The sequence below is a fragment of the Gymnodraco acuticeps genome, unplaced genomic scaffold (genome assembly GCF_902827175.1).
Source record: "Gymnodraco acuticeps unplaced genomic scaffold, fGymAcu1.1, whole genome shotgun sequence".
Taxonomy (NCBI): Eukaryota; Metazoa; Chordata; class Actinopteri; order Perciformes; family Bathydraconidae; genus Gymnodraco; species Gymnodraco acuticeps.
The window spans coordinates 1,040,241-1,065,618 of record NW_022992081.1 but is presented as its reverse complement, the minus strand read 5'-3'; the positions used below and the strand labels follow the sequence as shown (position 1 = coordinate 1,065,618).

The 25,378-nt window shown below is 40.7% G+C and overlaps 3 protein-coding genes across 7 annotated transcripts in view; 1 reads left to right on the top strand and 2 right to left on the bottom strand.

Annotated features, from left to right (window-relative positions):
- Nucleotides 1-51: 51 nt before the first annotated feature.
- On the bottom strand, nucleotides 52-4,246 carry klf1 (Kruppel-like factor 1 (erythroid)). Its single transcript, XM_034202387.1, has 3 exons — nucleotides 3,959-4,246; nucleotides 1,571-2,390; nucleotides 52-1,102 (listed from the first exon to the last, which is right to left on the bottom strand). The coding sequence occupies exons 1-3, from the start codon at nucleotides 4,031-4,033 to the stop codon at nucleotides 927-929; spliced, it is 1,071 nt and encodes a 356-aa protein (XP_034058278.1). The 5' UTR covers nucleotides 4,034-4,246; the 3' UTR covers nucleotides 52-926.
- cunh22orf23 (chromosome unknown C22orf23 homolog) lies at nucleotides 3,928-11,318 on the top strand. Of its 4 annotated transcripts, none has more exons than XM_034202393.1 (9): nucleotides 3,928-4,065; nucleotides 6,291-6,450; nucleotides 8,066-8,181; nucleotides 8,622-8,712; nucleotides 9,049-9,111; nucleotides 9,367-9,540; nucleotides 9,696-9,827; nucleotides 10,633-10,733; nucleotides 10,892-11,318. In XM_034202393.1, exons 4-9 carry the CDS (start codon nucleotides 8,622-8,624, stop codon nucleotides 11,003-11,005), a joined length of 675 nt encoding a protein of 224 aa, XP_034058284.1. In that variant the 5' UTR covers nucleotides 3,928-4,065; nucleotides 6,291-6,450; nucleotides 8,066-8,181; the 3' UTR covers nucleotides 11,006-11,318. The 4 variants fall into 4 exon arrangements, with proteins under 4 accessions (XP_034058284.1, XP_034058282.1, XP_034058283.1 ...); XM_034202391.1 differs by having other exon boundaries at nucleotides 8,615-8,712; XM_034202392.1 differs by having other exon boundaries at nucleotides 6,291-6,458; nucleotides 8,615-8,712.
- Nucleotides 11,057-25,378, bottom strand: part of micall1a (MICAL-like 1a) — a 24,540-nt gene continuing 10,218 nt past the window's right edge. Inside the window, exons 4-16 of one of the 2 annotated variants that reach the window (XM_034202380.1) lie at nucleotides 25,041-25,141; nucleotides 23,719-23,864; nucleotides 21,908-22,593; nucleotides 21,770-21,830; nucleotides 20,581-21,005; nucleotides 17,000-17,382; nucleotides 16,784-16,918; nucleotides 15,871-15,997; nucleotides 15,344-15,434; nucleotides 14,099-14,172; nucleotides 12,935-13,049; nucleotides 12,810-12,856; nucleotides 11,057-12,403 (exon numbers count right to left, since the gene is read on the bottom strand). In XM_034202380.1, coding sequence (XP_034058271.1) covers nucleotides 12,267-12,403; nucleotides 12,810-12,856; nucleotides 12,935-13,049; nucleotides 14,099-14,172; nucleotides 15,344-15,434; nucleotides 15,871-15,997; nucleotides 16,784-16,918; nucleotides 17,000-17,382; nucleotides 20,581-21,005; nucleotides 21,770-21,830; nucleotides 21,908-22,593; nucleotides 23,719-23,864; nucleotides 25,041-25,141 — 2,528 coding nt within the window. In that variant the 3' untranslated portion in view covers nucleotides 11,057-12,266. The remainder of the gene's footprint in view (nucleotides 12,404-12,809; nucleotides 12,857-12,934; nucleotides 13,050-14,098; nucleotides 14,173-15,343; nucleotides 15,435-15,870; nucleotides 15,998-16,783; nucleotides 16,919-16,999; nucleotides 17,383-20,580; nucleotides 21,006-21,769; nucleotides 21,831-21,907; nucleotides 22,594-23,718; nucleotides 23,865-25,040; nucleotides 25,142-25,378) is intronic. The other variant, XM_034202381.1, reaches the window with a different exon arrangement.

Here is a 25,378-nt window from a genome sequence, read left to right as displayed (position 1 = left end):
TACAGTTTTAAATGCTGCTTGATGCGAGAGACAAAAGCATATATTATGTTCTTCTTAAATTAATAATCCCCAAACAGACAAACATAAAGGAAGGTGACAAAAATGCATAGCTCTCCATTTACTGTCATCACATAGTTTCAAATATGTTTTATGGTCTGGTATGAATTACAAGCAGGATTACTATGAACTAAACCTCTAAATGGAAATCAGACTAAGATATCATAAAAGCAGAAATACAGCGAAGCATTAAGCAGTCAATTCTCTGTTCAGCGTGCCATGAGATACTACAACTGTGTATTGTCTTATAACCCGTAGTACACACAAATAAATATACATTTATTTTTGTAGGTCGGTATTTTGTTAGTGTTAATGTTTTCTGTATACATGCCTACAGTGTTCATCTAACTGGCTCTTACAAAGAATACTGATTTTATATCTGTATTGCTATTTTTATTTAGGTCAAAGAGAGAACAACCTAATCTCTTTTTACATTTGAGTCCTAACATCTTACTGAGAAAGTCTTAATCGACTCCAACATTTTGTATTATTTATGCCTTAATTATCACTGTGAGTTCACTTAATCTCATTTTGAGCCTCGAGTGTTAAATGAAAGGAAAACACGGATTCAATAGGGTAAAATATGGCATTTCTTTAGCCAAAAATCAAATAAAAAAGTATAAGATAAATTAATTGTAATACAAGCCTACCAATAGTTGTGTTTCAATCCTCATGTTGCTTATCTACATGTGGGCCTGTATTAACCAGCCAGATGATCAAGTGCAGATTTCAAGGTAATATTTCGAACATTTTCGGTTGATTTCTTAGGTCTGCTGATCAGTGTACTGATTTGGGTCATAGAAAAAAACTTGAACGAATAACCAATATCAAAAATGATTCCTGTTCATTTCTGCGTGTGTGTGTGAGCATCAGATGTGTCTCTTCATGTGCAGAGCCAGGTGGTCGGAGCGGGAGAAGGCCCTCTGACACAGCAGGCACTCGTAGGGTTTTTGTCCCGTGTGCTTGCGGTAGTGACGCGTCAGCTCGTCTGAGCGGGCAAATTTCCAGTTGCAGCCTTCCCAGGAACACTGGTACGGCTTTTCCCCTGAAGAGTAAACAATACAACCGAAGATAAATCACTGAGTCACATATTTAAGTTCTCCTATCATGCAAAATGCACTTTTGTATGTCTTTTATACATAAATATGTGTCCCCGGTGTGTAAGGGAACTCAAAAACAAAACCCTCTCTTTTCCTCCGTACCCAAATCTCTAAAAACGAAGAACATGTTATGGCGTTTCATCACGGCAGCATTTAGCTGAGTATCTGGGTATAGCTCCCCCCTGCTCTTTTTTATTTTTTTTTAAAGCTACAGTCACAGACTCAGCACTTCTCTAACAGGGCTGAAATAGATATGAGGCATGACTAGAATGGGTGATCTTTTTTTCTCTCCAGCAAAACACTTAATAGACATGTTTTTTATATATTTGTATACGTCTGAGACCTATAATGTATGCCTAAAAATAGCATAATAGGTGACCTTAAAGACTAATATATTTTTCAATGGGGCTTACCTGTGTGTGTGCGCACGTGAGCCTTGAGGTGTGAGCTCTTGGTGTAGGTCTTGCTGCAGTTGGGGTAGTCGCAGCAGTGGACGGCAGGCTTCTTTTTCCCCGTAACCCTTCGACCGCGCTTCATCTCCTCCCCACAAGGGGGCAGCTGGGGGCCCATCAGCAGGGTCTGCTGGTGGAGAGCCAGGTGACTGGAGGCCTGGCCGTGGGTGTAGTCACGGAAGAGGTTGTGGTTAAAGTGTGGCATGTAGCTGTAGTGTAGTGAGTCAGGGGTCACGGCTTGATGTGGGATGAACCCTCTGTCGGGGAGGGGCACCATGGAGGGGTGCTGCTGGGGGTAGTAAGGGTTAAAGTCCCAGGATGAGACCTTATTTCCTCTGCTGTGCCTCTCCACACTGCCTCCCTGAGGGAAGCCGAACTGATCTACGTTAGGTAGACTATGAAACCGACCCGATTGGTCGCCGTTGTAACCATGGTGATAGACCTCCGGCTGGGCGGAGGGGAAGGTCTCAGCAGCGGGCTGGAGCTCCATCAGGCAGCCTGTGTTCACCTGCACATGCCCCTGGGCTGGTTTCTCATGGTACTCTGTGTGAGGGTCTGACTGTGGGGGTCCCTGATCCTTGTTATCCAGAGAGGGGTCGAGGTTGGTAGATGGACTGCTCCATTCAGACAGCAGGAACTCAATGTCCCAGGATACTCTGCTGTCATCATCCAGGAGCTCCTCAGTTATTTGCTGTGAGACCTGTAGCTGTTCAGAGCCGCTGGGTGACAGTTTGCTGCTGAGAGAGTCCAGAGGGAGAGAGCCGCCCTCTGACTCCCACACCTAGACCATGTTGGAGAGCAGAAGTCAGGATGAAACAGGGAAGCCAGTGTGACAAGGAGATTCCTGCACATGATTTTACATTAATAGGCACTATTTTCATCATAGGCACAAGTTTGACTTTTAATTGTTCAAACATTTTTGCAGTGTAATTGCATTTGACATAATATACTTTTTTTTTGCCCGTATCTTGGAAGAGCACCTTCAGCTCATTAAATAAAAATAAAGAAACTCTTTAGCCAAAATATAAACACCCGAACACATAAAAATGTCTGTTTGAAACCACAAAAAACTGAAAATCATACATTTTATTATAAGGTTGAACTACTGTTCCTTTCAACAAAATGTGATTATTTTCCACCAAATTGACCCATCTGTATGTGTTAAATACAGTTTTTCGCATTTAGTAAATAAAAAAAATAATTACATTCATAATTAATTATTTATATAAAATCAATAAGTAAAGAAAAAAGGTATATAAAGGGTTAGAATTATAATAATAACAAAGGAATGAATATTACAAGTTATAACCAGAATGGAGTTAAAAAAATAAGTAAATGAACTCAATGTAACTGAAATATAATTGTAATAAATATTATGTTATGACAGTTAATAGACACAGCCATATGTCTATGTGTACATTGAAAGAGTTACTGGGTGCTGTATTTGCTTCTTTTGCTCATACTGGTTGTTGAAAGATCAGTTGTAGTTAACTTGAGTGTGTGTTAATCCCTCATTCACCAAGCATCTTCTACATTTTCATTTTCAGTGCAAAATTCTACTTTTGTGTTAGAATCCCTCCACAGTGGCTCAGTAGGGAAACACTGTCATCGGAAATATAGAGTGGGAAAATTGGACTTAAAGACTGTAACTTCACAAATTCAATGAGTCGTCTGGATGAAGTTCACCCTTACTTTCAGTGTAACCACTTTAGGGAGGGAAATGTTTGCGGCCACGATGGACAGCACTGTCACCCGTAACTCATAATGTCCGATAGACTGTGAATGACAATGAATTATAATCTAATAAATGTATTGAAACGGGACATAACATTTCCCTTTTCACACTTTTTTCAGATAATGAGCTGCGGTGGAAGAAGCATTTAGATCTTTAGCTTAAGTATAATAATACCACAGTCAAATTCAAAGTGCTACTTAAGTAGATTAGCACCAAAATATACCTAAAGCACCAAAACTAAAAGTACTTATAATGCTGTTTGGAAAAAGTTAAATATAATATATCACTGGATTGAATTGTTACAAGTGCAATATTTGTCTCCATAATTGATAGTGAAATAGTAAGAAGTACAAGTACCGCAAAAATAAACTTGTACTTGATCATTTTTTTCATATTACATTAGCAGATGCCTTTGTCTTAAACAACTTCCAACAAGTGCACTGAACGAGCCTTAGTCTCCAGTTAAACACGATAACGTTCAGTTAATATCAAGTGAAATAATGAATCCTTTATCTGTGAAACACATTATGACATAAACCATGAGGATATCCAAATCAATTGTTTTCTCTCTGTCACTGTGTAGGATTGAAACGATGAAGTCGGACGATACTTACTTTCATATTGTCGCTGGACTGAGCGAGGCTGGAGAAGGAGCTGAAGGAAGGGAGCGCAGCCTGCGTGACAGCCATCGAGCACTTTGATATACAGACGATTGTCAGAGGTAGGAACACAGAGAACTTTCTTTTGTTGCTTTTTGTTCTTCACATGACCATCCTCAGCTAACAGAAAGTCAAAGCCCAGTTTAGCAGGCCGCCCGGCCCAGTGACAGTCCGCTAAAAGGCCCAGAATGAGGATGTTAAAGCTGCCTCCTTTTCTCCATTACCCCCCACTATCTCTCCCTCCTCTCTCTTGTCTATCTCTGTCAGCTGCATGTCTCACTTCAAATCTCTCTTTTTCATGTAGGTTTTGACCGTTAGGAGGTGGAGCGTAAGTGTGACTTACTCTGCTCGATTCCTTTTTGTATTCCTTTAAGATTGTATGTTTCTTTTCTCACCACATTCAATGTCTTCCCGTTCTGTGGGATTCAGAGCAAGGAACTCATGAGCGCTGAGCTGGCACCAGAAATGCATCTTTTATTATCCAGACAAACTTAAGTACTGAATCGGTTAATTTCCCCGGTATCTTTCAATGAGCAACTACTTAATTAAAGAGAAATAAGCTTCAACTTTTGATTTGCAAATCAAATCAAATGCAAAAGTAATATAAACACAACTGCTTATGGCTGCAATGTCAAAAAGGAAAATGGAATATTAATATAAGGATGGAAAATACTTTTGTGACTTTTTTTTAATTACAAAAAAGTATTGCTGTGTCTTTCTTTGACAGTGACTCTATACCTACGTCTAGCAATAAACACAACATCTCAATGATGAGTGGGTTTGTCATTGGATGCCTGAAAATACATCCAATGACAATATTAAAAATACAATATGAGAAAGTATAAATAACACAAATTGATTGATTTGGACCAGAATGCAGGTATAACACAGTTCCCTCAAACTCTAATGCAAATGAATATATGACGTAGATCCCGACACGTTCCACTCACTCACTTGAACCAACACCAAATGAAACAACCCAAGGACAAGGTGTACAACTCTTTTGTATTTCAAATACAATAAACAAATTGTCTTTTAATTGTGTTCTATTAAAAAAGAAATTAGCAAGTGGCCTATATTTCTAAAGATCGAAAATAGCTAAATATATCAGGATAATGCAATTATTACTAACAAGTGATAGAAAATAGAAGAGGTAGCAGTATTATAGACTGCTGATAAATGATCCATTAATACTGCAGAGTAATACTCTCCATGTTATTTTTCATGTGAACACGGCTATCAGATGTCTGGCTGCTATCTTATAAAGCATGCTTTGGTACTGAGTGCACAGTGTGTTGGTGCATACCAGGAAGTGTGTGTTCACATGAATTACTAACAAAGAACTGCTAACAGAGCACTTATACTAATAAAGGACTGGCTTATCTAAAGCCAGTTGAGTAGCACTTGAAATGTTTGGCTCTATGAAACCTGATGTACTTATATGATTCTGTTTTCTTCAAGGTTGTGTCTTCCTGGTCGAATGTACTTATTGTAAGTCGCTTTGGATAAAAGCGTCAGCTAAATGCGATCATAATGTGATGTAATGTAACATGTAGTGTGTCAGGCTTTTATAATAAGTCAAAATCAAGATTCAAAGGCTTTATTGTCATATGCACAGTATAGCTACAGTATAGAATTGGCAATGAAAAGTCCCAAGCTCCTCAAACATTGAAACGTAGTTATATAACATAATTGTCCATGGTCTTTCATTACAAAGCTACTTCCTGTTTTAAAACCTGATATAAATATGAGTAAACAGATGTTGGTAGAGCCCATAGACAAGGAGAACAAACATGCAATACAGATCACAATCTATTTTTCAGTTGGCAATTTAAATATGTTCCTGTTTTTTGAGTAAATAATAGATTTACAGTCATGTTTAACAACACAACCAGAGGGGATCTGACTGACTGACTCCATAGACAAATGGTGCATTAACAGTTTATTATAATACCCAATGATTAAAGATGAATGTTATTAACAGATGCCCAAGATAAGGTTTCAGACATCATCAAGGCTCATTTATATGTATTGACATTTTCAACAACATTAAGATTTTTAACACTTTACAAAAGACATAAAACGGCAATAAAATATACAAAAGGCGATAAACAGGATTTAAAAACATTAATTCATAGCAGGAGTGAAATAGCTTTAAAAAACTCAAATAAAATGAGACAGGAAAGGGGGGGTCGCTCCCTGTCTCCCAGTGAGTACATGCATTTGTGACTTCTGAGAAGACCTGTGTGTGAAAGGTGATTATGTTCTGGCTGCTGTTTATCTGCAGACACGAGGCCGAGCAGGCGGCTGTCTCCTCACAGATAATGAACTCCTGACGGCTGCTGATCCCTGATGAGGAGCCAGCGCTGATAAAGAGCCTCTCTTCCCTCCTCACAGTGACGACTGCACACGCTCTACACACAGCCCCTCTATGGCCTGAACACATTGTTTGTTTGTTAGTTTGTTGTCCTTACAAACACCTGTGATACTATCATACTCCCAACTACAAGTTGAAAACAGAAAGTCAATAAAAGAAGAAGAGATATTGTGTAGTTGTTTGATCTAAAAACTTGCTCTAGTAATCCAACTGATTATGAGAACAAGTCTTTTGATAGTAATTGTATAGTTTCATGGTTTAAATCATCAGAAGTGGAAGAATCACTCAGATCTTGTACTTCAGTAAATGTAGAAATACCAGAGTGTAGGAATACTCTGTTACAAGTACAAGTCCTGTATTGACAATGTTACCCAATGTTTAAAAGTATTTGTATCTAAATATACTTAAAATACCAAAAGTAAAAGTATTCATTATGCAGATATATTTGCGGATACATTGGCCTATTTCACAATCATATATTGTGTATATTCTGTTTTTATCAGGCCTGTAAAGGTGGAACAAGTTTTAAATATTTTATTTGTAGTAGCATGTGAATTGAATACAGGTATAACTAAAGTCTTATTTAAGTGTTGATCATATTGTTTATCATTAATCTATATCTTTAACTTAAGGTTATACACAAATGTAGTGGAGTAAAAGTATACTATTTATCTCGGTTTTGTGGTGGAATAGAAGTACAAAGTAACATCAATTCAAGTAAATGTACTTATTTACTTGACACCACTGTAAATAATAATTAGGTTGCATTGTGTTCTCAAAAAAAAATGAGCTCCACCTAAACCAATAGTTAAATACAGCTTTTACATTAATCCGCGAGTAAAATCAATCTAATAATATATTAGTACAATAGTTCGTTTTTCTTTAAATACTCAAAGTACATTTTTAGTGATTATGTGTATTTTACTTTGGGGTTTCAATGCAGGACTCTACTTGTAACAGAGTATTATTTTTGACAGTGTGGTAGGTATTTGTACTTATATTTAAGCAAAATACTTAATCCACGGCTGGTCGTACCCTAAATAATTTAGGAATAATATAAATATCAAACACAAATATGCCCTAAAATGCTTATGGGCTTATTTGGGAATAATATAGATGCTATGCATATAAAGCGTTTAAAGTTAATATAAATGAATTAAGAGGCCAGAGTTTCTTAAATCTCAATGTCTACATGTATGACAGCCATTCCATTGTCTGTTGAATTCCAACACAGAGAAAGGTTGTCTGTAGTTAATAGAATATCATTTTAAAAAACTTAAATTGTACTCAAACACATAGCCCAAAAATAGTTAAACCAGAGAAACTGATAATGCTGCTGTGGTCTCTTAATTTTTTTCCAGAGCTGTATGTTATGTCCATTCTGAATTCTGGCTTTGAAACATTTATTTATATTCTATTTAGTTTGTAACAAATTCATAATTAGTTTTGCACATTATCAATCGAAGTATCAACACAACCATATGTCTGTCTCCATCTAGTGGCCATTTGTTAAAACTACATAGGCCTATCTACATAAGCCTACGACAAATAATAATCACACAGATCCGTTTGTTGTTAAATAGTATGTAATGTAGTTCCAAAAGAAAAGGAAAAAACTCATCAAGTTATTTATAAAATGTGTGTTTTATTATGTGTCTATTTATGCGAACATTATCCACCTCCAGCGGAAGAGCTTGAAGCTGAGCTGTTGTTAGTTGCTATGGCAACATACATACACTGCCGTCTGTAACCCGGAGGACGACCGACATTAGGACTTGCTACAGGAGAAAACTTATTTAAAGTGAGTTATTTTGTATTATTGTTAAGTATTATCGTGTATTTTATGCTACTCTTACAGAGTCAACTTATTTATCACCCTCTCTTAGCATATAACTGTCAAAGTTAGTATCCTACTAGTGCACCAACCCTTGTTAATGTCAACACAATCTAGCTGCATTGTGCTATTTCAGACAAAGTTAAGCATTTTATCGATGATTTCTGTACATTTTGGAATTATTTTTGAAAAAATAATGCATCCAGCACGCCTTATCTGTATGTTGACCTTGCAGCTGTGATCCAGAATCTGCCCAAATCCCTTTTAAAGCTTAGCTGCTTCCTAACATGTTTAGTGAATTGTTCATGTTCACAAAATCTGACATGCAGCTTTCAACAGAACAGAGACTATGCTGAATGAAGCCCCAGGGGTGCTGATAAGTTATTTATGTGTGTTTGAGGTTACAGATGGAGGCCTCCTCACAGAGCAGAGATGGAGGACTGTGGAACAAGCCCAGAGCGACCCAGTACAGCCAACAGACCCAGGATCTGCTGAGACGTGAGATGAGCACATATTGATATTCTAGTGTAGTGAAGCACACACACAGGAGGTGACGTGTGTGTCTGAGTGTATTTAAGCCTGTGCACAGTGCACTTATGATTATGTAGGCTTGTTCTTTAAAATAAATACATGGTATCGACAGAACTACAAGTAGATTCAGCATTGTGCAGAATGTTTGTTATCCATTTCACAGCCTGGTTCTTCCAGAGGATTTATTTTATAACATTTGCTTTATTTATGTACAATTTTTAGATGTGATGATATTGGATAACATTCTCACACTATGCCCACTTGGTCGAATGCCCATGTGAATCTGTTTCTCCCTGGGCTCAGTAATGATGCAGGAATCAAGACTCAACAACCTCCAGAGAAAACAGATCAACCAATGCCTCAAAAGTAAGTGTTCTACCTTTGAATGAGAGGTGGGGGTTTGTGTGATACTATTTTATTATAAGAGCACATGAAGTTCGTACATTTGATATATTCTTACAATGTTTTATGATGAAATGATCATGATGGATATTCTTATTACAGAACCCACCATAAACATCCAGATCATAACATAACCTAATCATTATTTCTTGGAACATTAAGCATTACAATTGACCTGCCACAAAAGGCCCTCATTGATCTATTTTACATTTCCCTCAGATGGAGCAGCTTTACCTCTGAACTCTGACCCCACACCATCATCTTCACCCGTTCAGCTGAAAACCAGTAAATGTGTCCAGAAGCGTGTTCCAGGGAAGCCTCAGAGACGCAGCGCTGAGTCCTGTCGCTCGGATAACAGCTACGTCAGAGAGAAGTTCTGTCCTGGTCCTTCAAGTATGTCGAAACTGACATCATTATTATTTATCCTGATTGTATGACTTTGACTTGCTTACATTTCATATTATTCCTCACTAAACGATGGTGACCTGTTTCTGTTGTTTTCTGCATCCTGAGAATCTTTCAGTCTTCACTCTCGTTGTCCACCCTAGGAGACTTGGAGAAAGAGAAGAGGAGGCTTCAGAATATTTTGGCAACAGGAGAAGAAGAGCCCAAAGCTTCCCAACATGTTTCTGCCTGTCGGAACCAAGAGGTCGCTGAGCAGAGAGACCGCTATCAGATAGGTGAGGCTACAGACTGTATGCCGTAGAACATATAATATCACTTGGTTTAGTTTTACAAAAATATAGTACGATTTGTTCAAGTAATATAATATCAGATTTTTTTTTAATTGTCATATATTTTTTATACGTAATATACATACACTACTGTATGCCTTTTTCCTGGTATTGTTGTTGTACTATACTGTGTCATTTTCCTGATATTAACATTTAACACTTGATCATTTCAAGTTTTTATGCTATTTATATTTTTCTGATTCAAATAAAATATGTACTTTGTCCTTTTTCAAAGTATATTTAGCCGAAACTTTCAGGAAAAAATGTATATTATGGAACACCGAAGTATTCTGAAAAAACAACATAGGCCGAAATATGCAAAAAAACTAACATAGTATGTCGAAAATATGAGAAAAAATACATTGTACAGTATGTCATTAATATAAGTGAAAACAATACAGTGGAGTTTGTCGAAAAAGCCGCAGTATGTCGGGAAATGACATAGTACAGCATGTCTAAAATATGAGGAAAAAAGTGACTTTCTTCATGATATTTTGCCGTCAACATAACCCGTCTCACTAAATGTTTAAGCTACATTGATCTATCAGCCACTTGCACATATTGGTACTGTGATTCTATTGAACATTTCCCTTAGTTTATAAATAAATCCTGTAGAGGAACACGCCACGTCTGAATGAACACAAAGCAGCCCGATTCAAACATGTTTCTATTTTCCAGCCTAAATGTAAATCCTGCTTTGTGTTACCGACGCCTTTTGAATGCATCTAATAAGAACATGTCTGTTCTGTAGTTGTGGATGAGATACAGGAGAGGAGACAGTTCCTGGCAGAGATGGGCTCACTGGGTCAGGAGAGGCAGTACAGCAGCATCATCAACTCGGAGATATCCCAGGTAATATGAGCTCAAATGATTAAGGATTTTGATATCCTTTATAGTGGTATTAGTTTAAGTCTGTATTCAGACTTTTAGGTTCACAGAAGAAAAAAAGAGTATTCTTCATTCTCTCGTGAACTGATAGTCTTTTCCGCTTTGTCACGACTCCATAACAGAGGATCCGAGAGCTGCAGGTGTTGGAGAAGACTCGCAGTCTGACATTTGAGAGGCAGGTCACAGAAAAGATGGAGATAAACGAGACAGAAGAAGAGAAGACTCACTGCCATTGAGACATTGAGACATTATCTGTATCACGCACTAAAGTTACAAGAAACATGAAGGACTTGCAGTAAGTTATTTTATTCCTCTGCCTTCCGGTGTCAGTATGTTTTGTAATAACCCTGCTGCTGTTAGAGAACACGTGGCGCTACAGAAGCCCTTGGTTACAGCCGACAGGAGGACAGGAGGACAGGAGGACAGGAGGACAGGCACAGAGCAGAGGCACAACGCAGACTGCAGTTCAAATGGAGGACAAACATACTGACAGTTACATCAAACAAATGACACTGAAATTAAATAAATGGCACGGACAAACAATATTAACACTTTTTTTCCTATCAATACATGGAAACACACAGAAAGGCATCGTAAAATATAAATTAATGATTGCATATTCAGGTTTCTCCCCAATGGTCAGTCTGTTATAAGCTGGTGCTTTGCTACAGTTGGTAACATACTGTATATCTGCCTCTTCTAATGTTCATTATTGCATGTGTGACCTTTCATACTGATAACCTTTAAGTGTCAGAAAGGTTATCTACAAACCGTTCTAAATCAATCTGATTTCCAGTCACACAACTTCCTATTAATACTGTATATCTACGTTCACATCCACGTCTTTGATGATATGCATTTACACAAGGGACATCATCGCAAAAGTATCACAGGAGGAATAAAAAAGGGACCCATAGACAGTCATAACATAGCAGCTAGAAGAGCTTAGCATTGTTGATCGAGCATTTCATGAGTAGACGTTGCTAGATAAAAATAAACTCGTACCACGGGCTCAAACCAGACATAAAGCCTCAGATATCCAGCTTCTTATCTTTGGCTTTCAGGAGCAGAGGGTAATAAACGTGTCAGGAACAGATTCAAACCAATACAACACTCAGGGATTAACTGTGGAGCTGTGAAGCCTTGATAAGGCCTGAAGGGTCAGACACGCTGTGCAATGACAAGGAGAGTGACGCAACAAACAACCAATCAGTGCAGTCGTTTACAACCTGCGGGTCACCTCAGTTGCTTCAAAGGCTTACAGACATGTCCGCTCATAAAGCAGCCGTCATACCGTCTCTCTAAAATCACACAAAGGCAACGGAAAAAAGGTCACTGGAGAGACATGGAGTGAGGAGTGAGAGGTGAGGGGATTCTGGGGGGGATTCTGGGGGACAGTCAGACGACCTCCTCTTATCTTCTTTGCTCACGTCCTTTTTTTAAATCTGCCTTAGTTGTTAAAAAAAGTCTCATGTCCTTGGAGGAGAAGCGTTGTGTCTACGGGGATTTCTTCTCCTTGCGGGGGCTCTTGCTTGGTTCCCCTTTATGGCTCAACCTCTTCAGCACCTTGATGGGTTTGAACTTCCCCCCTTTCTTCTTCTGCTGCGGCTCGACCTCCGGGTCCTTATGGAAGTCTGACGAGGAGGAAAATGAGACCGCAAATTGCTTTACAATTCTTAATGTTTGTAAAATCAGTACAAAATAAATAAGAAAATAAAGAAGTACGAGAGATTTACACATTTCTAAAGAACCTATAGTTAGTCTTTTTTTTTATTATTCTCTTGCTTTATATAATTATACTTTTTTTATTAGATTGCTAATTATTTAGGTTTTTTAATATTATCTTTGAAATATTTTCTTTAAGTTAAATACAAAAAACTGCCTTCAAATTAAAAAAGGCAAACTATAAGAAATCTTTTTTTTATATATAAAATGAGCTTGTGTTTTGAACAAAGCCTACATGTATGGGCAAACTAAGTAAATACATAGATAACATGATCATCTGTGACCCACAGCAAATAGATTCACTCCTCATCATACCTTTTTTCTTCAGCATGGCCTCCATCAGTTTGTCCTCCTCTTCATCCCTGTGACAGAATGACACGTGTTAGAAACAAAGTATGACTGATCAGAGCCGCACAGATTGACAGGAAGCAGCAGGTTACCTCTGCCGGTCCTGGTCCATGTTGTTGACGATCTGGTTCCGCTGTTCGATGATCGTCACCAGCTCCGACATCAGCTCCTGATCCCGACTCTTGTCCTCCTCCGTCCAGTCTTTCTCTGAGGAGGCAAAGGATGATACAGAAGGATTTCAGTTTTTTCTTTATTGTATTAATATGCAATGGGAACATGGTGCACTTTGCAGGAATACAGTGTGCAAGTTAAACAGAAGGAGTTAAATTCATGTTAATAGAAGAAATATATAAACGGATATAATGAATGTGAGTAGAGTAGGTTTTACTGAATGTGTGTGCAAAACTTGTCACAGATAAAAAAAGAAGTTAGTGATTCTACTTTAAAGGTCACCTATCATGCTATTTTTAGGCAATAGCATAGGTCTCAGATATAAAGAGATACCAAACAGATCACCCATTCTAGCCATGCCTCATATCCCTCCATTTCACTTCCTGTTTCAAAAGTGCTGATTTGGGGTATACAAAATAAAAAACTAATTGATTTAAAAAAATAAAAGGAGGGGGCTGAGCTCATGCGGGAGATTCTACGGGCAGCCACTGTCAAACTAAATGCTGCCGTGATGAAACGCCATATCATGGATTATCAAGGATTCTCTCTGAAACAGTATGGAGCTCAAAGGCTTTCTCTCTTGCCGGTTATACCACAAGGTGAGTTCCTTTTCATTTCCTGCTTCTTCACACACATGCTCTCCAGTACAGGTTAGCTCTGAGTGTTAGCGATGCTAATGTAAACATGCACCGACCATATTACGTCCAAAACAGTCGGGCATTGTTTCTGATAGCAAGGTTTCTGATAGGGCCGTGGGTGTAAAGCCAGCCTACATTTCAGATATTACGTCATATCGGACGCAAATCTGGATCAGCTCCGTTGTAGCCCCGTTTTTAAAGATTTGGGTACGGAGGAAAAGAGAGGGTTTTATTTTCTGACGCTGCGTGAGTTCCTCGAGACACCGGGGACACATCTTTATGTAGGAAAGACATCAGAAAGTGCATTTTGCATGATAGGTCCCCTTTAATACAATGTGTGCAGATGTATAAAACATTTGGGTTGCTAATTTTCTAAGCCAAGCATTACACACATTCATGAGTCAGACTGTGATGACTCTTGTTAACATGGTGGGGTCACACACACACCTGGTTTGTTGAGGAGACACCTGAGCTCATACTCCACGTCAGCCTGCCTCTCCTCCAGGTTCTGCTGCTTCGCTCTGCAGAGAGCAACACGTACACAGTATGTTACACACCGCTATACTTTAACACTACCTTACATTCAAGGGGCCCTAAGGCATAACAGGGCCTCTTAAAGTCACAAAAAATAATGATGGACCTACACTTTAAAAGCAAAGGATTCAGCAGAGAAAATGCCTCATCCTCTCTGAGTAACTAGCAGGAACTCGGCTGATTCGCTGCACTGAATAACGACATTATAAATGGCCCGCTGGCCCGGAAGCACTATTTAGAGACCCCGGGCCAACGTAACGTACTTTCCACTTGCCCGCTCGGGCCACTAAAAATATTGCTACAAAAAATGGTCCTGTGGTATTGGTATTTTGACAAGCAATTTTGTTGCAAAATTGTTTCGTTTATTAACTCTACAACATAGCGTTTCATGAGGCGGTTGTCGGTGAAAAGCAAGCAGCAGTTTGCTGCAGAGCGCAGCGCGAGGCCGCGAGCAGTCTCCCGTGAGCGGGAACGCGCTCCTTCACTACAGACTTTAGCGCCACCTAACCATTCGCCAAAAGGTTTTTAATACCAGCGGTAACCGGCCAAGCGCCGGGCAAAAAACAATCTTCAAATCAAAGAAAGTCACCGGAGGAGTTAAAGGAGAGTGACAGGGAGCATGAGAAGAAGAGGGAGAGAAAGTTTCAGCCACACTGGCTTGATCGATGGAGTTGGCTTCAATATGATGCCAATATAAACAAGGTCTTTTGTCGGCTCTGTACTTCAATGCCGACCTATGCTGACAAGTAAGTGAAGAGTAGAAAATATAAAAGGTATATTGGCTATAGGGAAATGTCCCAGCAGTTTAGGATAATGAAGGTTCTATTACATAGCCATTACATTTCTAACTCCTAATGACAGGAAGGCAGAAAGAACATTATACAAATAATAATAATATTCATAATAATGATAATAGCAGACATTTAACAATGACCACAATATAATTATTTTAATAAACCAAATATGAACAATTGAGGAAAAACTGATGATTAAAATGTTGTAGTACAAGTAGTAATGTAGTTTGTGCATACATTACTATTGCAACAAATGTGTTAATTTTCTTCATTATTAGTGGATGTTTTGGACGAATGCTCTTGGGCCAGTGGAATTTGACCCTTAATGTCTACCCCTGCAGCGTCTGCTGCGTCTCATACTTACATGTAGACCAGCTCAGCCTCTCTTCGTACTAAAAGATGTTTCTCATGGATGAGAGTGAACCAGTCCACCAACAGGTGCTCCTCATCCTCATCTGAAAACACAACAGAGGAACACAGAGATGTATTGGTCATGTTTCTGTTATTATGCATTGTTCTTTACAGGTGATATCTAGCATTATTGCCATCCCAACCCCACGTTTTATAATCCTTAATGATGCTTTTGTGAGCTTTTTAGGTAAAAAAGTATTTCATTTGAGATGAGGTATGCTTGTTTTCTTACTTGTCTTTTTGGGTTTCTTCTAGAACCTGCTCTAATTTTCCAAAACACATTATTTCTCAACAGAACTGTCCGGTCTGCTCTTGCAAAGCTTGCATTTTTCCGTGAATAGAGCTTTTTGGTACTTTCACTGTGTATATTTATAGCAACTAGACCGACTTCATAATACAAATAGTGGAAGTATTACGTGTATTTGTATTACTTGTACAAAAGTAAAATAAACATATATTAAACGTAGTGTGATGTGTTACCGTTGGGGTTGTCCCTCAGCTTCTTCTCCAGCTCCACCCCCCTCTGCTCCAGCTCGTCCAGCTTCCTCTCCAGCTGACCCATCTCCCCGTGGATGTCCTCCACCGGGATGTACTGGTCTGACTGCACCTGGAGGCATGGTGCGAAAAACTTACTCAGCCATTCCAAATATTGTATTAAATTCCGATGAAGTTGTAAAAATGTCATAGTGTAGTTTTCCCATAACAAATTCATAAGAAGTACGTCATAAAGAAACCGTAATTAAAAGACATAGAATAATGTAGTTCAATGTCATTAAAGAGGATAAGATTTCCTTTTTCTTTTGTATTTGTTTCACTTGTGCGATACTCCTTTCATGACTACAAGGAAGTACGTTACCGTGGCTATTTTCCCAGTGCTGATCTGAATGCTGATATATATATCAACAGTGACAGGAAAGTATGATGCTTATCAAGGTACATGTGTTCTGTAACCGTTGTAAAATGATCAATATTAAGAGCTCTCTGCACATCTATGCATAGAGCTTATCTATGGTGCAGCTCCAGGAGAGTAGCTCATAGCGATGACATAGTAGGTTCAGGTTCCCAGAAGGCAAAGTGCCAGTCAATTGTTCTCTAGTGATCCTTCATGTGAGGCACAACAACATCTAATGTAAAAGTTGTATTTGTGGCTTGGATGAGTGAGAGAAGAACATCAGCCAGAGAGAGAGATGCTCCCCGTATCATTCAGGCTCAGAAAACACTGGCAACATAGGAATGTCTTTTTCATTTAAATGTTTAATTGTTGTAGTTTTATCTTGTATGTTTTTATTTTATATTATTTGTAATATTCCTATTAAGTTAGTAAGGAATAATGTAAAAGTCCTAGTACAGCATGTCATGAAACGTCCTTGTAGTAAATGTTTTACTTCTGTACCTTGCGTTTGATCAGAGGGAAGCCGTGTCCCGGGGCCGGGGGTCTGGCGGGTCGGGGGCCTTTTGGTGGTTTGGATTTGGATTTAGAAGGAGAGGGAGAAGCTTTCCTGTTGAACGGGTTCTCCTTACAGATCCGCTGAAATGAGCAAAGAGATGCAGCTGAAACATCATGTGCAGATTGTTGTGTTATTGCTTCTATTGGAGGTGGACCTGGTACCTTATTGGCAGCTCCTGAGGCCAATGGGCTGAGGGTCGTGGGGGGTCTCGGAGGAGGGGCTGCGGCCCCTCGGGTCCCAGAGCTGCGACTGCTCTGGGGGGTGGCGGGAGCGGAGCTGGCAAATGATGGAGAAGGGTGGGGGCTGAGGAAAGGGTGAGGCAGGCGCTCGGTGGAGGAGGAGGAGGAGGAGGGAGAGGCCACAGAGTCGCAGGGGGAACAGATGGAGGGCTCAGAGACACTCTTGGTGAAGGTGTGCTCCTGGTCGCTGCTGGAACCCCCACCCAGCGGGGGGTGGGAGGAGCTGTGGTCCGAGCCGGAGGAGAGACTCTCTGTGCTGAGGGCTGGGGAGGGGGAGCAAGAGGAGGGCTGAGAGTGAGGGAGGACTGCAGCGGGACGAAGGTTCAGTGAAGAAAAATAGCAGAAATGAAACGGGAATCAAAGTCGAGACAGATCGTGGTGGAGAAGAGAACAAACAATGAACATCGATTTATAACATCACACACTTCATGTTTGTACTTTCACATTACTGTTCCAGTTTAACTGTGCTGAAGTACAAAGTATTTATTTATTTGAAGGCGTTTGGCTTTAAAATCACTGAAAGTATGTTTTAAATGTATGTTTTAAAATCGATAAAAAGTATGGCACATAATACAGGCATTTCAAAATAAAGCTGTACTTTATGTAGCTAGAAAACTCATCTTTATAAAACCTCTGTTCAGTTTCTAAGTGCTTTCAAAACACCCCGGACTCCCCATCCGCACACAACCCATTCAAATATGATTGCATGTTCTATTCACAGTGATTACACCAGGTTATAGACATCATATTTGTGTAGGATCATTTAGTGCTAGGAAGACAATAACACACTGGTGGTTCTCCCCTGAGGTTGAATCATTACAGGCTTTTATAGAAGAATCCTTGCCTGTTATTCATGCGTGCAATCACTTAATCGGCTTCGGATGTAAGAAAGCCCACACGCATCATTCTTTTTTATTTTGGCAATGCGATGGTGATATGAAGAACGCTTGTCTTGGTACCTTGGGTAGAGATTGATCGAGAAAAAAAGAAGGCTAAAATATCTTCCTTAATCTTTAATCCAATATTCATCCCATTTTCCATTCCAATACCCATGAACTGAAACACTGCAAGACGTGTTGTTTTCCACTCAATGCTGTTATTGGACAACATGCACTAGCAGTGTAGGGAACTACAACAAGAGCAAACGCATGTTCCCCTTCAAAAAGGACTTAGTGGTGGGGGGATATTATATTAAAACTAATGCTGTCAAAATTATCGCGTTAACGGCAGTAATTAATTGTTTTAATTAATTGCGTTAAAATATTTAACGCATTTAACGCATGTGCAGAATGGCCCGCCCCATACATCCCACCAGTGGCAGCGACTATGGCTGGGGTAGGCTACACCCATACCAAGAAATGGCTTAGCCCCACCATGAAAAATGATGTTAAAGTAAGCTAAATAAAGTCCGCCAACTCGCGCCGAGAATTGCACAGACAGCAGTAAGTAAGATTGATTTCAGTAGCCACTTGTCTGGAAATACCGAAGACCAGAAACGGTTTTGAAAACTTTTGTCACGAAGTGATCGTCTTCTCAATAGAACATCTTTGATAATGTCTTCTGGCCAATCAGAATCAAGATAACGGCGTGGTGTTGTTGCAGGAAGTCCCGACGGAGAATACTTTTGCTGTAGTACAGGTAACACATAACTGGTACGCAGGTTATGTGCGTAATCTGAAATGCGTACTGTCACTTGTGTCACAAAGCGCATTTGCGTACAGACGTACTTGTGAAGTTTTTCCAGAAGGCGGTTAGATCACCGGACGACAGAGTCGGTCTCCGTGTGCACAGACAGGGCTGCTGTTAACGTCGGTCTGTACAACGGAATTGTGCCAAAACTACGCAAACCGGCTGCGGAGGGAGACTCCCCCCCTTCACTGGAGAACTGAGCTAAAACAGCTGATCACAACGTTCACAGAGCCTGGTCTACAAGATCCACTACACCTCTATTGGCGCGTTTCCACTGCAGCGGGTAGCCCCGTTTAAGCGTCCTTAACCGTCCTCAAGCGGCCAGGCCGGTTTTTGGTGGTGTTTCCATATAGCCTAGTACCGGCCAGCGGGTACTTTTTCCCTCTTTTTCCGGCCTCATCAAATCGTGGTTCCCTCAGACCAGGGCCAGGGCTGAACTAGTGACGTCAACACTCTCGACTGCTGATTGGTCAGAGAGTATCGTCACAAGATTGCGCGCGAGTTCATCCCTAGCGTCGCATATATATCTAGAAGCAAGCTTGCAGCATTTTTATAAACAGCATTTTGTAAACGGAGGAGCTACAAAAATGTCTACTTCTAAGAAAAGCACACCGTGGTCGACCGAGGAGGTGACGACGTTCCTTCATCTCATTGGGGATGATAAAATCCAGCGGGAGCTCGACGGAACAACGAGAAATGTAAAAGCCCGCCAAAAAGCTGATCGCCCCGCCTATACTGCGTTGCTAGCCCAGGTCCTAAACTGTAATGGAAATGCGCCACGGCCTGGGCCGGCCAGCGAGGCAGCCCGAGGCCAGAGCGAGGACGCTTAGGGACGCTTAAACGGGGCTACCCCGCTGCAGTGGAAACGCGCCGGGGTAGCCCCGTTTATGGTACCCATGTACATGTCAAAATTCTTCCCAAAGGTCAAGGAATACCATGATCATAACACCAGAGGGAGCTCCACAAATCATGTGAAACCCAGATTTGGCACAAAAAAGGGGGAATACACGTTTCGCAATTATGCCACATCAAGGTGGAACGCTCTTCCCACAACTGTAAAGGAAAGTAAAACTATACTTACCTTCAAAACCTCTCTTAAAGAGCACCTTCGGGGGAGAGCATTGCAAAACTGGCCCCGGTAATGGTACAAATCTCAACCTGTCGTTCAATGGACAGCTTCCCCCCCCCCATCTATGTATATACTCGCATTTTAGACTCTGTTACTAACTGTATATCTGTAGACTTGGTATGTCTTAAATGTCCGGTTAGGATGTATTAGAACGAAATCTAAAATGAAAATTGTAAATAAGCAATCTGTATGTAAAAAACCACCTGTATGTAAATTGTAAATAAGCCATCTGTATGTCAAATATGTTTTATATGTCTTAAATGACATGATGAATTGGAAATGGGGGACCCTGATGTAAACAAGACGAAAGTCTTTCTCTGGTCTGCATCCCCTTAACAATTGTATGTTTTGAGCTGTACTGTACTGTACCCAATATACAAGCTGTTAATAAACTTTTCAATCAATCAATCACACTCTGTGGTCACGAAGTACTCCACTAACTTTCCTGAAGTACTCCCCCGTTGATTGAAATCAACACGTAATGAATTAAGACCCCACGGTTTGATGATTGATAGGTACTCTCTTTCATTTTGACACACAGAAAAATGTTACAATAAACATGTTAAATGGATATATCCGCCTTCTTTCATTTATCTTTCCATTCCCACAACAATATACATAAAGCATACAGCTAGGAATGGTGCAACCTCTGATGTTATTCAAATGAAACATTGATCAAACTGACCTTGTTGACCTGTTGGGGGCTTCGGGACCCTAGGGGCGGGACGCTTCTTGTTCTTGGCGCTCGCGGGGCTGGCTGAGCGGGACGAGCTCCCCCCAGTGGGGGGAGGGTCTGCTCCAGGGGTGTCTGCTGCCTGGGTGATGCGATACCACGGGTGACTCGCCGCAACTGTGGGTGGAATCGCACTTTCACCGCCCTCTTCTTCCTCCACCTCCACATTTTCATCGTCATCATCGTCGAATGGGTTCGCGGGCGCAGGGGGGGTGCTGGGTCTGGAGCCCTCCCCTTTGAGAGAGGACAGAGAGCCTGTGTTGGGAGGGGTTGCCAGTCCAACAGGGGGACGGGGAGGGGCTTTCTTCTTCTTGGTGTCTGATTGGACCAGGGCCAACCAAGGTGGGTCTTTGGGTTTAAGGGTGCCACTGGATAGGCTGGACAGTGAGACACACAGATAGGGAGGGAGGGGTCACACAGGGGGGGAGGCAACAAAAAACAACCAAACAGAAACGGAGGGGCACACAACTACATGCTGTGACGAGATGGAAATTAGAACTGAGACAGATATGATTATATGATTTCCAAAAAAGAAACATCACCCACAAAATGACAATTGTATATAAATTACTCTGATACTTTGTTTTTCTGGCTTCCCTCTAGGGTGAACTTAAAGAGCCTAAAAATGCATTATATTCTTAATGAATCAAACACTATATCGTAACATCCTTTAACAAACTCTCACAACATGTGCAATATTATTCAAGTCTTATTTATCCAGTCATATGCTCACTGTTTCCCAAACACATGCATTTAAAGTAAAACAATCATATTTAATACACACCAAAAAAAACAGGCCTGTTTTTTGTACAATTGCTTGAAATAGTGAGGTTTTTTGAAAAATACATGTATTTCGGGTAGTTAGCATGCTACTGGCTAAATGAGACTGGGATTATACTACATGCTTTGTGTGAGAGTTTATACAAATAATGATTTGATATCTTTTTTAACTGTTGTGAAACATGGCCACCTTTTACATCATGACTTTTCTCAGTTTTTGGATGTTTTCTTTAAGAATGAAAAGTAACAGGGCTTGGGTAAATTGATGACATGATTGCTTTTGTGGGTGACGTATTCCTTTAAGGATGATGCATTGGTGGCAATGGATAGAAAAAGAGGCCAGTAACAGAAGTTCAGCTACCTTCCAGGAGAGCGTGATATTTCTCGAGGTTTGGGAGGAATCAGAGGCTTCTGGTGTTCACCTGTGATATTAAGAACATTGTGAGGACAGGTGCATATTTTTACATGTAATCATTTATATTGTGCAGTGAGTACGCACCGACTGTAGGGCTGTCTGCCGTGCGGGGGAGGCGGACCCGCGGTGCAGGGCGAGGAGGGGGGGTGGGCTCAGCAACGCGGCGGGGGGCCGGTACTGGCCGACTGGCCCCTTCCTGATGAATGAGCGGTGTAGAAGGGAGATCCCCATTGGTCGTTACTTTGGCTGGTGTTTTACTTTCTTCCTCTTTCTCCACTTCTTCTTCGTCTTCTTCTTCTTCTTCTTCTTCTTCTTCTTCTTCTTCGTCGTTGCTCTCATCAAAGGGGTTTGGAGGAGAAGAAGAGCGCGGTGTCACCTCGGTCTCCACACTGCCCTCCGTCTCTTTTGCTTCTTCCACAGAGTCTGCAGTATTTGTTGTGACAGCGGTGACTAGGACAGAGTCATTTGTTGGCGTGTCAGTCTCATTTGTTGGCGTGTCAGTCTCATTTGTTGGCGTGTCAGTCTCATTTGTTTGTCTTACAGGAGAAGGAGTCTTAGCGTGTTCCCTCTCAGAGGGCGAGGTGTGAGGAACCGGGCTGCGACCAATTCTGACAGACTGAGCAGCCAATGGCGGTCTCTTACTCAGATCCGGCCGGCCGTTCTGATTGGCTAAAGCTTGCCTTGCGAGGTGATGTGTACAAACCAAGGCCCCAGAGTTACTTCCTGATTTGTAGGATCCAGGAAGCAAGGTGCTGTGACACTCCGTGCACCTGAGAGAACACAGACACAGGCCAGTGAGATCAACAAGAGGTCATAAAGAATGTTGAGATATAAAGCTACAAAAGATTAAAAACATACAAACAAAATTATACAGACAGACATTCCTGTTATCTAAATTCACACTAAATGAGGCATGAATGGTTGTTACTTCTTCTGGGTCCCATTCAAATCATTCAGCTGGTGAAACATGGGCAAGGTTACTCATGATATAATGGAAAAAGGTCAACTATAAAATAATGCTTGTTTGTGTGTCTGGCTTCTCTGTAAATAGATACCACAGTAGCTCTTATTGTAGTATTAACTCACACTAGCCGTTATGACCACTGACTGCAGGTGTTGCCAAATCAACCAGGACTCAAATAATGAGGATAATCACTTTAAAGGTCACCTATCATGCTATTTGTAGGCAATAGCATAGGTATCAGATATATAAAAATATATAAAAAAACATGTCTATGAAGTGTTTAGCTCAAAATACCAAACAGATCACCCATTCTAGCCATGCCTCATATCCCTCCATTTCAAAAGTGCTGATTTTGAGTATAAAGTTTAAAAAAAAAAAAAAAAGGTAAAAAAGGAGGGGGCTGAGCTCATGCGGGACCCGGCAGCCACTGTCAAACTAAATGCTGCCGTAATGAAACGCCATATCATGGATTATCAAGGATTCTCTCTGAAACAGTATGGAGCTCAAAGGCTTTCTCTCTTGCCGGTTATACCACAAGGTGAGTTCCTTTTCATTTCCTGCTTCTTCACACACATGCTCTCCAGTACAGGTTAGCTCTGAGTGTTAGCGATGCTAATGTAAACACCGACCATATTACGTCCAAAACAGTCGGGCATTGTTTCTGATAGCAAGGTTTCTGATAGGGCCGTGGGTGTAAAGCCAGCCTACATTTCAGATATTACGTCATATCGGACGCAAATCTGGATCAGCTCCGTTGTAGCCCCGTTTTTAGAGATTTGGGTACGGAGGAAAAGAAAGAGGGTTTTATTTTCTGACGCTGCATGAGTTCCCCGACACACCGGGGACACATGTTTATGTATGAAAGACATCAGAAAGTACATTTTGCATGATAGGTCCCCTTAAAGAAACTCAAAGTAGCTGCAGTGTTTACCTGAAGCAGTTGCGATGGTAGAGCTTGCCGTCCACCAGGAACCTCTGCACCAGGTGGACGTGTTTCTGGCAGGCGGCGCAGGTGCTGCTGAGCGTGCTGCGCTTAATCGCTGAGGCCGCTTCTACGCCAGTTTCCTCAGGCTGGCTCTGTTAGTGTGAGCGACCCGGGACGCAGGGGAAGGGAACGTTAGGGAAAGGGGGAGATGGAAAGCAATGGGGGAGGGGGAGATCAAACACGAAGTCAGAATTTAAGGATGTGGATTGTTCATTTTTGTTGAACTATAGCTACGTCTACTTGCCACCTACTGCTTATTGATTTGTGTGCTTCATTACTGCATTTCCTGTTCCGTTTTAAACATGATTTAACACACATTTTACATAATGTCATAAAGAAATTATTAGTAAAAAAGTCCAAACAGCTTGGGTTAGTGGCTTAAACAGTCCCATTTTTTTAAATATGATTTGATATTATTTTTAGGCATTTAGAGGTTTTTTTAAATTAGTATTTTAGTAAAAACAAAAAGGGCGAGGGGGTTAGCAGCAGCGCATCCCCAAACTTGGCACACAGTGTTAGGATAGTACTACAGTTAGTATTTTCTTTTTGTACAAGAGATGGTTAAAAAAGACTGACCTAACTTTCACCTCCTAACCCACCCCCACCCCTAACCTACTGCCTGGGCTCAGGAGAGAGAGGAGGGGGGCTCAGATGTGAGGAGGAACAAGAAGAGCAGGAAGAGGAGGGAGTGGAATGGATTTCCATCTGAAGAAGGGGGGGTGGGGGTGGAAGTGGAGAGGGGAGGTTGCCAGTACATGGGAGTGTGGCGATGGAGGAAAGAAGGCATGCGAAAGAAAAGAGAGACAGGATACAGAGGCTATCTTTACAGACTGACGATACCTCTGGAACTTTATTCCCCTGCTGTGCAACACAAAGCCCACACGAGGAAGTGGTAATTATAAAATACTTATGTGGTACATTGTTGTACTGCATCGGCAGGATGGGGTTTGTATTGTACAGATCTGATGACTTAATACCCCCGAATAGCACATGCAGAATTACATATAGAAAACCCAAGGCTCCAGATCCGATAGACTACAGAAAAAAGCGGTTTCAGTGTGATTATCCAGGCCTTTGAAGGACACCACAAACGATATATTACTTAAAGAATACAGCTTGTTAACATGCAGCTCCAGTCGGGTATCATGCAGGAATAATGTAGTTCAGTAACGCAGTTTTTAAAAAGGTATTATGTATAAAAAACAAATCATTATCAACTCGTGCACAAGGTCACTTCTGTTTCTCCTGGTTACCAGTCTTTCTCTTACCTCAGACTCGACCACTTTGTCTTCCAAAGGGGTGGGGGGCCTTTTCTGAGCGGGCTCATTTAGACCGACAGAACTGAGCCTTTTCATGGAAGGGGGGTTTGCTGCGGAAAAAGGAAGTTATCCGTTATTTGATATAAACAAATTATATAAACTGTGGTTAGCTTCAAGTTGGATTTAAAATGTGAATCAAAACCAGGTTTATTGCCAGGCAGGATTTTGTTGTAAAAAATGTGCAAATAAAGACCTATTTATAAAAAAAATCATATAGAAATATAGAAAAAAAGGTTTGAACAATTAAAAAAAATGTTTAACAAATGAATCTGAAAAAGAAAATACGT

Coding starts and splice junctions, on each gene's coding strand:
- klf1 (XM_034202387.1), bottom strand. CDS start 4,033: ATGGCTGTCACGCAGGCTGCGCTCCCTTCCTTCAGCTCCTTCTCCAGC. Junction 2,391..3,958: donor AGTCCAGCGACAATATGAAA/GTAAGTATCGTC, acceptor AACATGGTCTAG/GTGTGGGAGTCAGAGGGCGG. Junction 1,103..1,570: donor TCACGTGCGCACACACACAG/GTAAGCCCCATT, acceptor TTTACTCTTCAG/GGGAAAAGCCGTACCAGTGT.
- cunh22orf23 (XM_034202393.1), top strand. CDS start 8,622: ATGGAGGCCTCCTCACAGAGCAGAGATGGAGGACTGTGGAACAAGCCC. Junction 8,713..9,048: donor GACCCAGGATCTGCTGAGAC/GTGAGATGAGCA, acceptor CCCTGGGCTCAG/TAATGATGCAGGAATCAAGA. Junction 9,828..10,632: donor GAGAGACCGCTATCAGATAG/GTGAGGCTACAG, acceptor TCTGTTCTGTAG/TTGTGGATGAGATACAGGAG.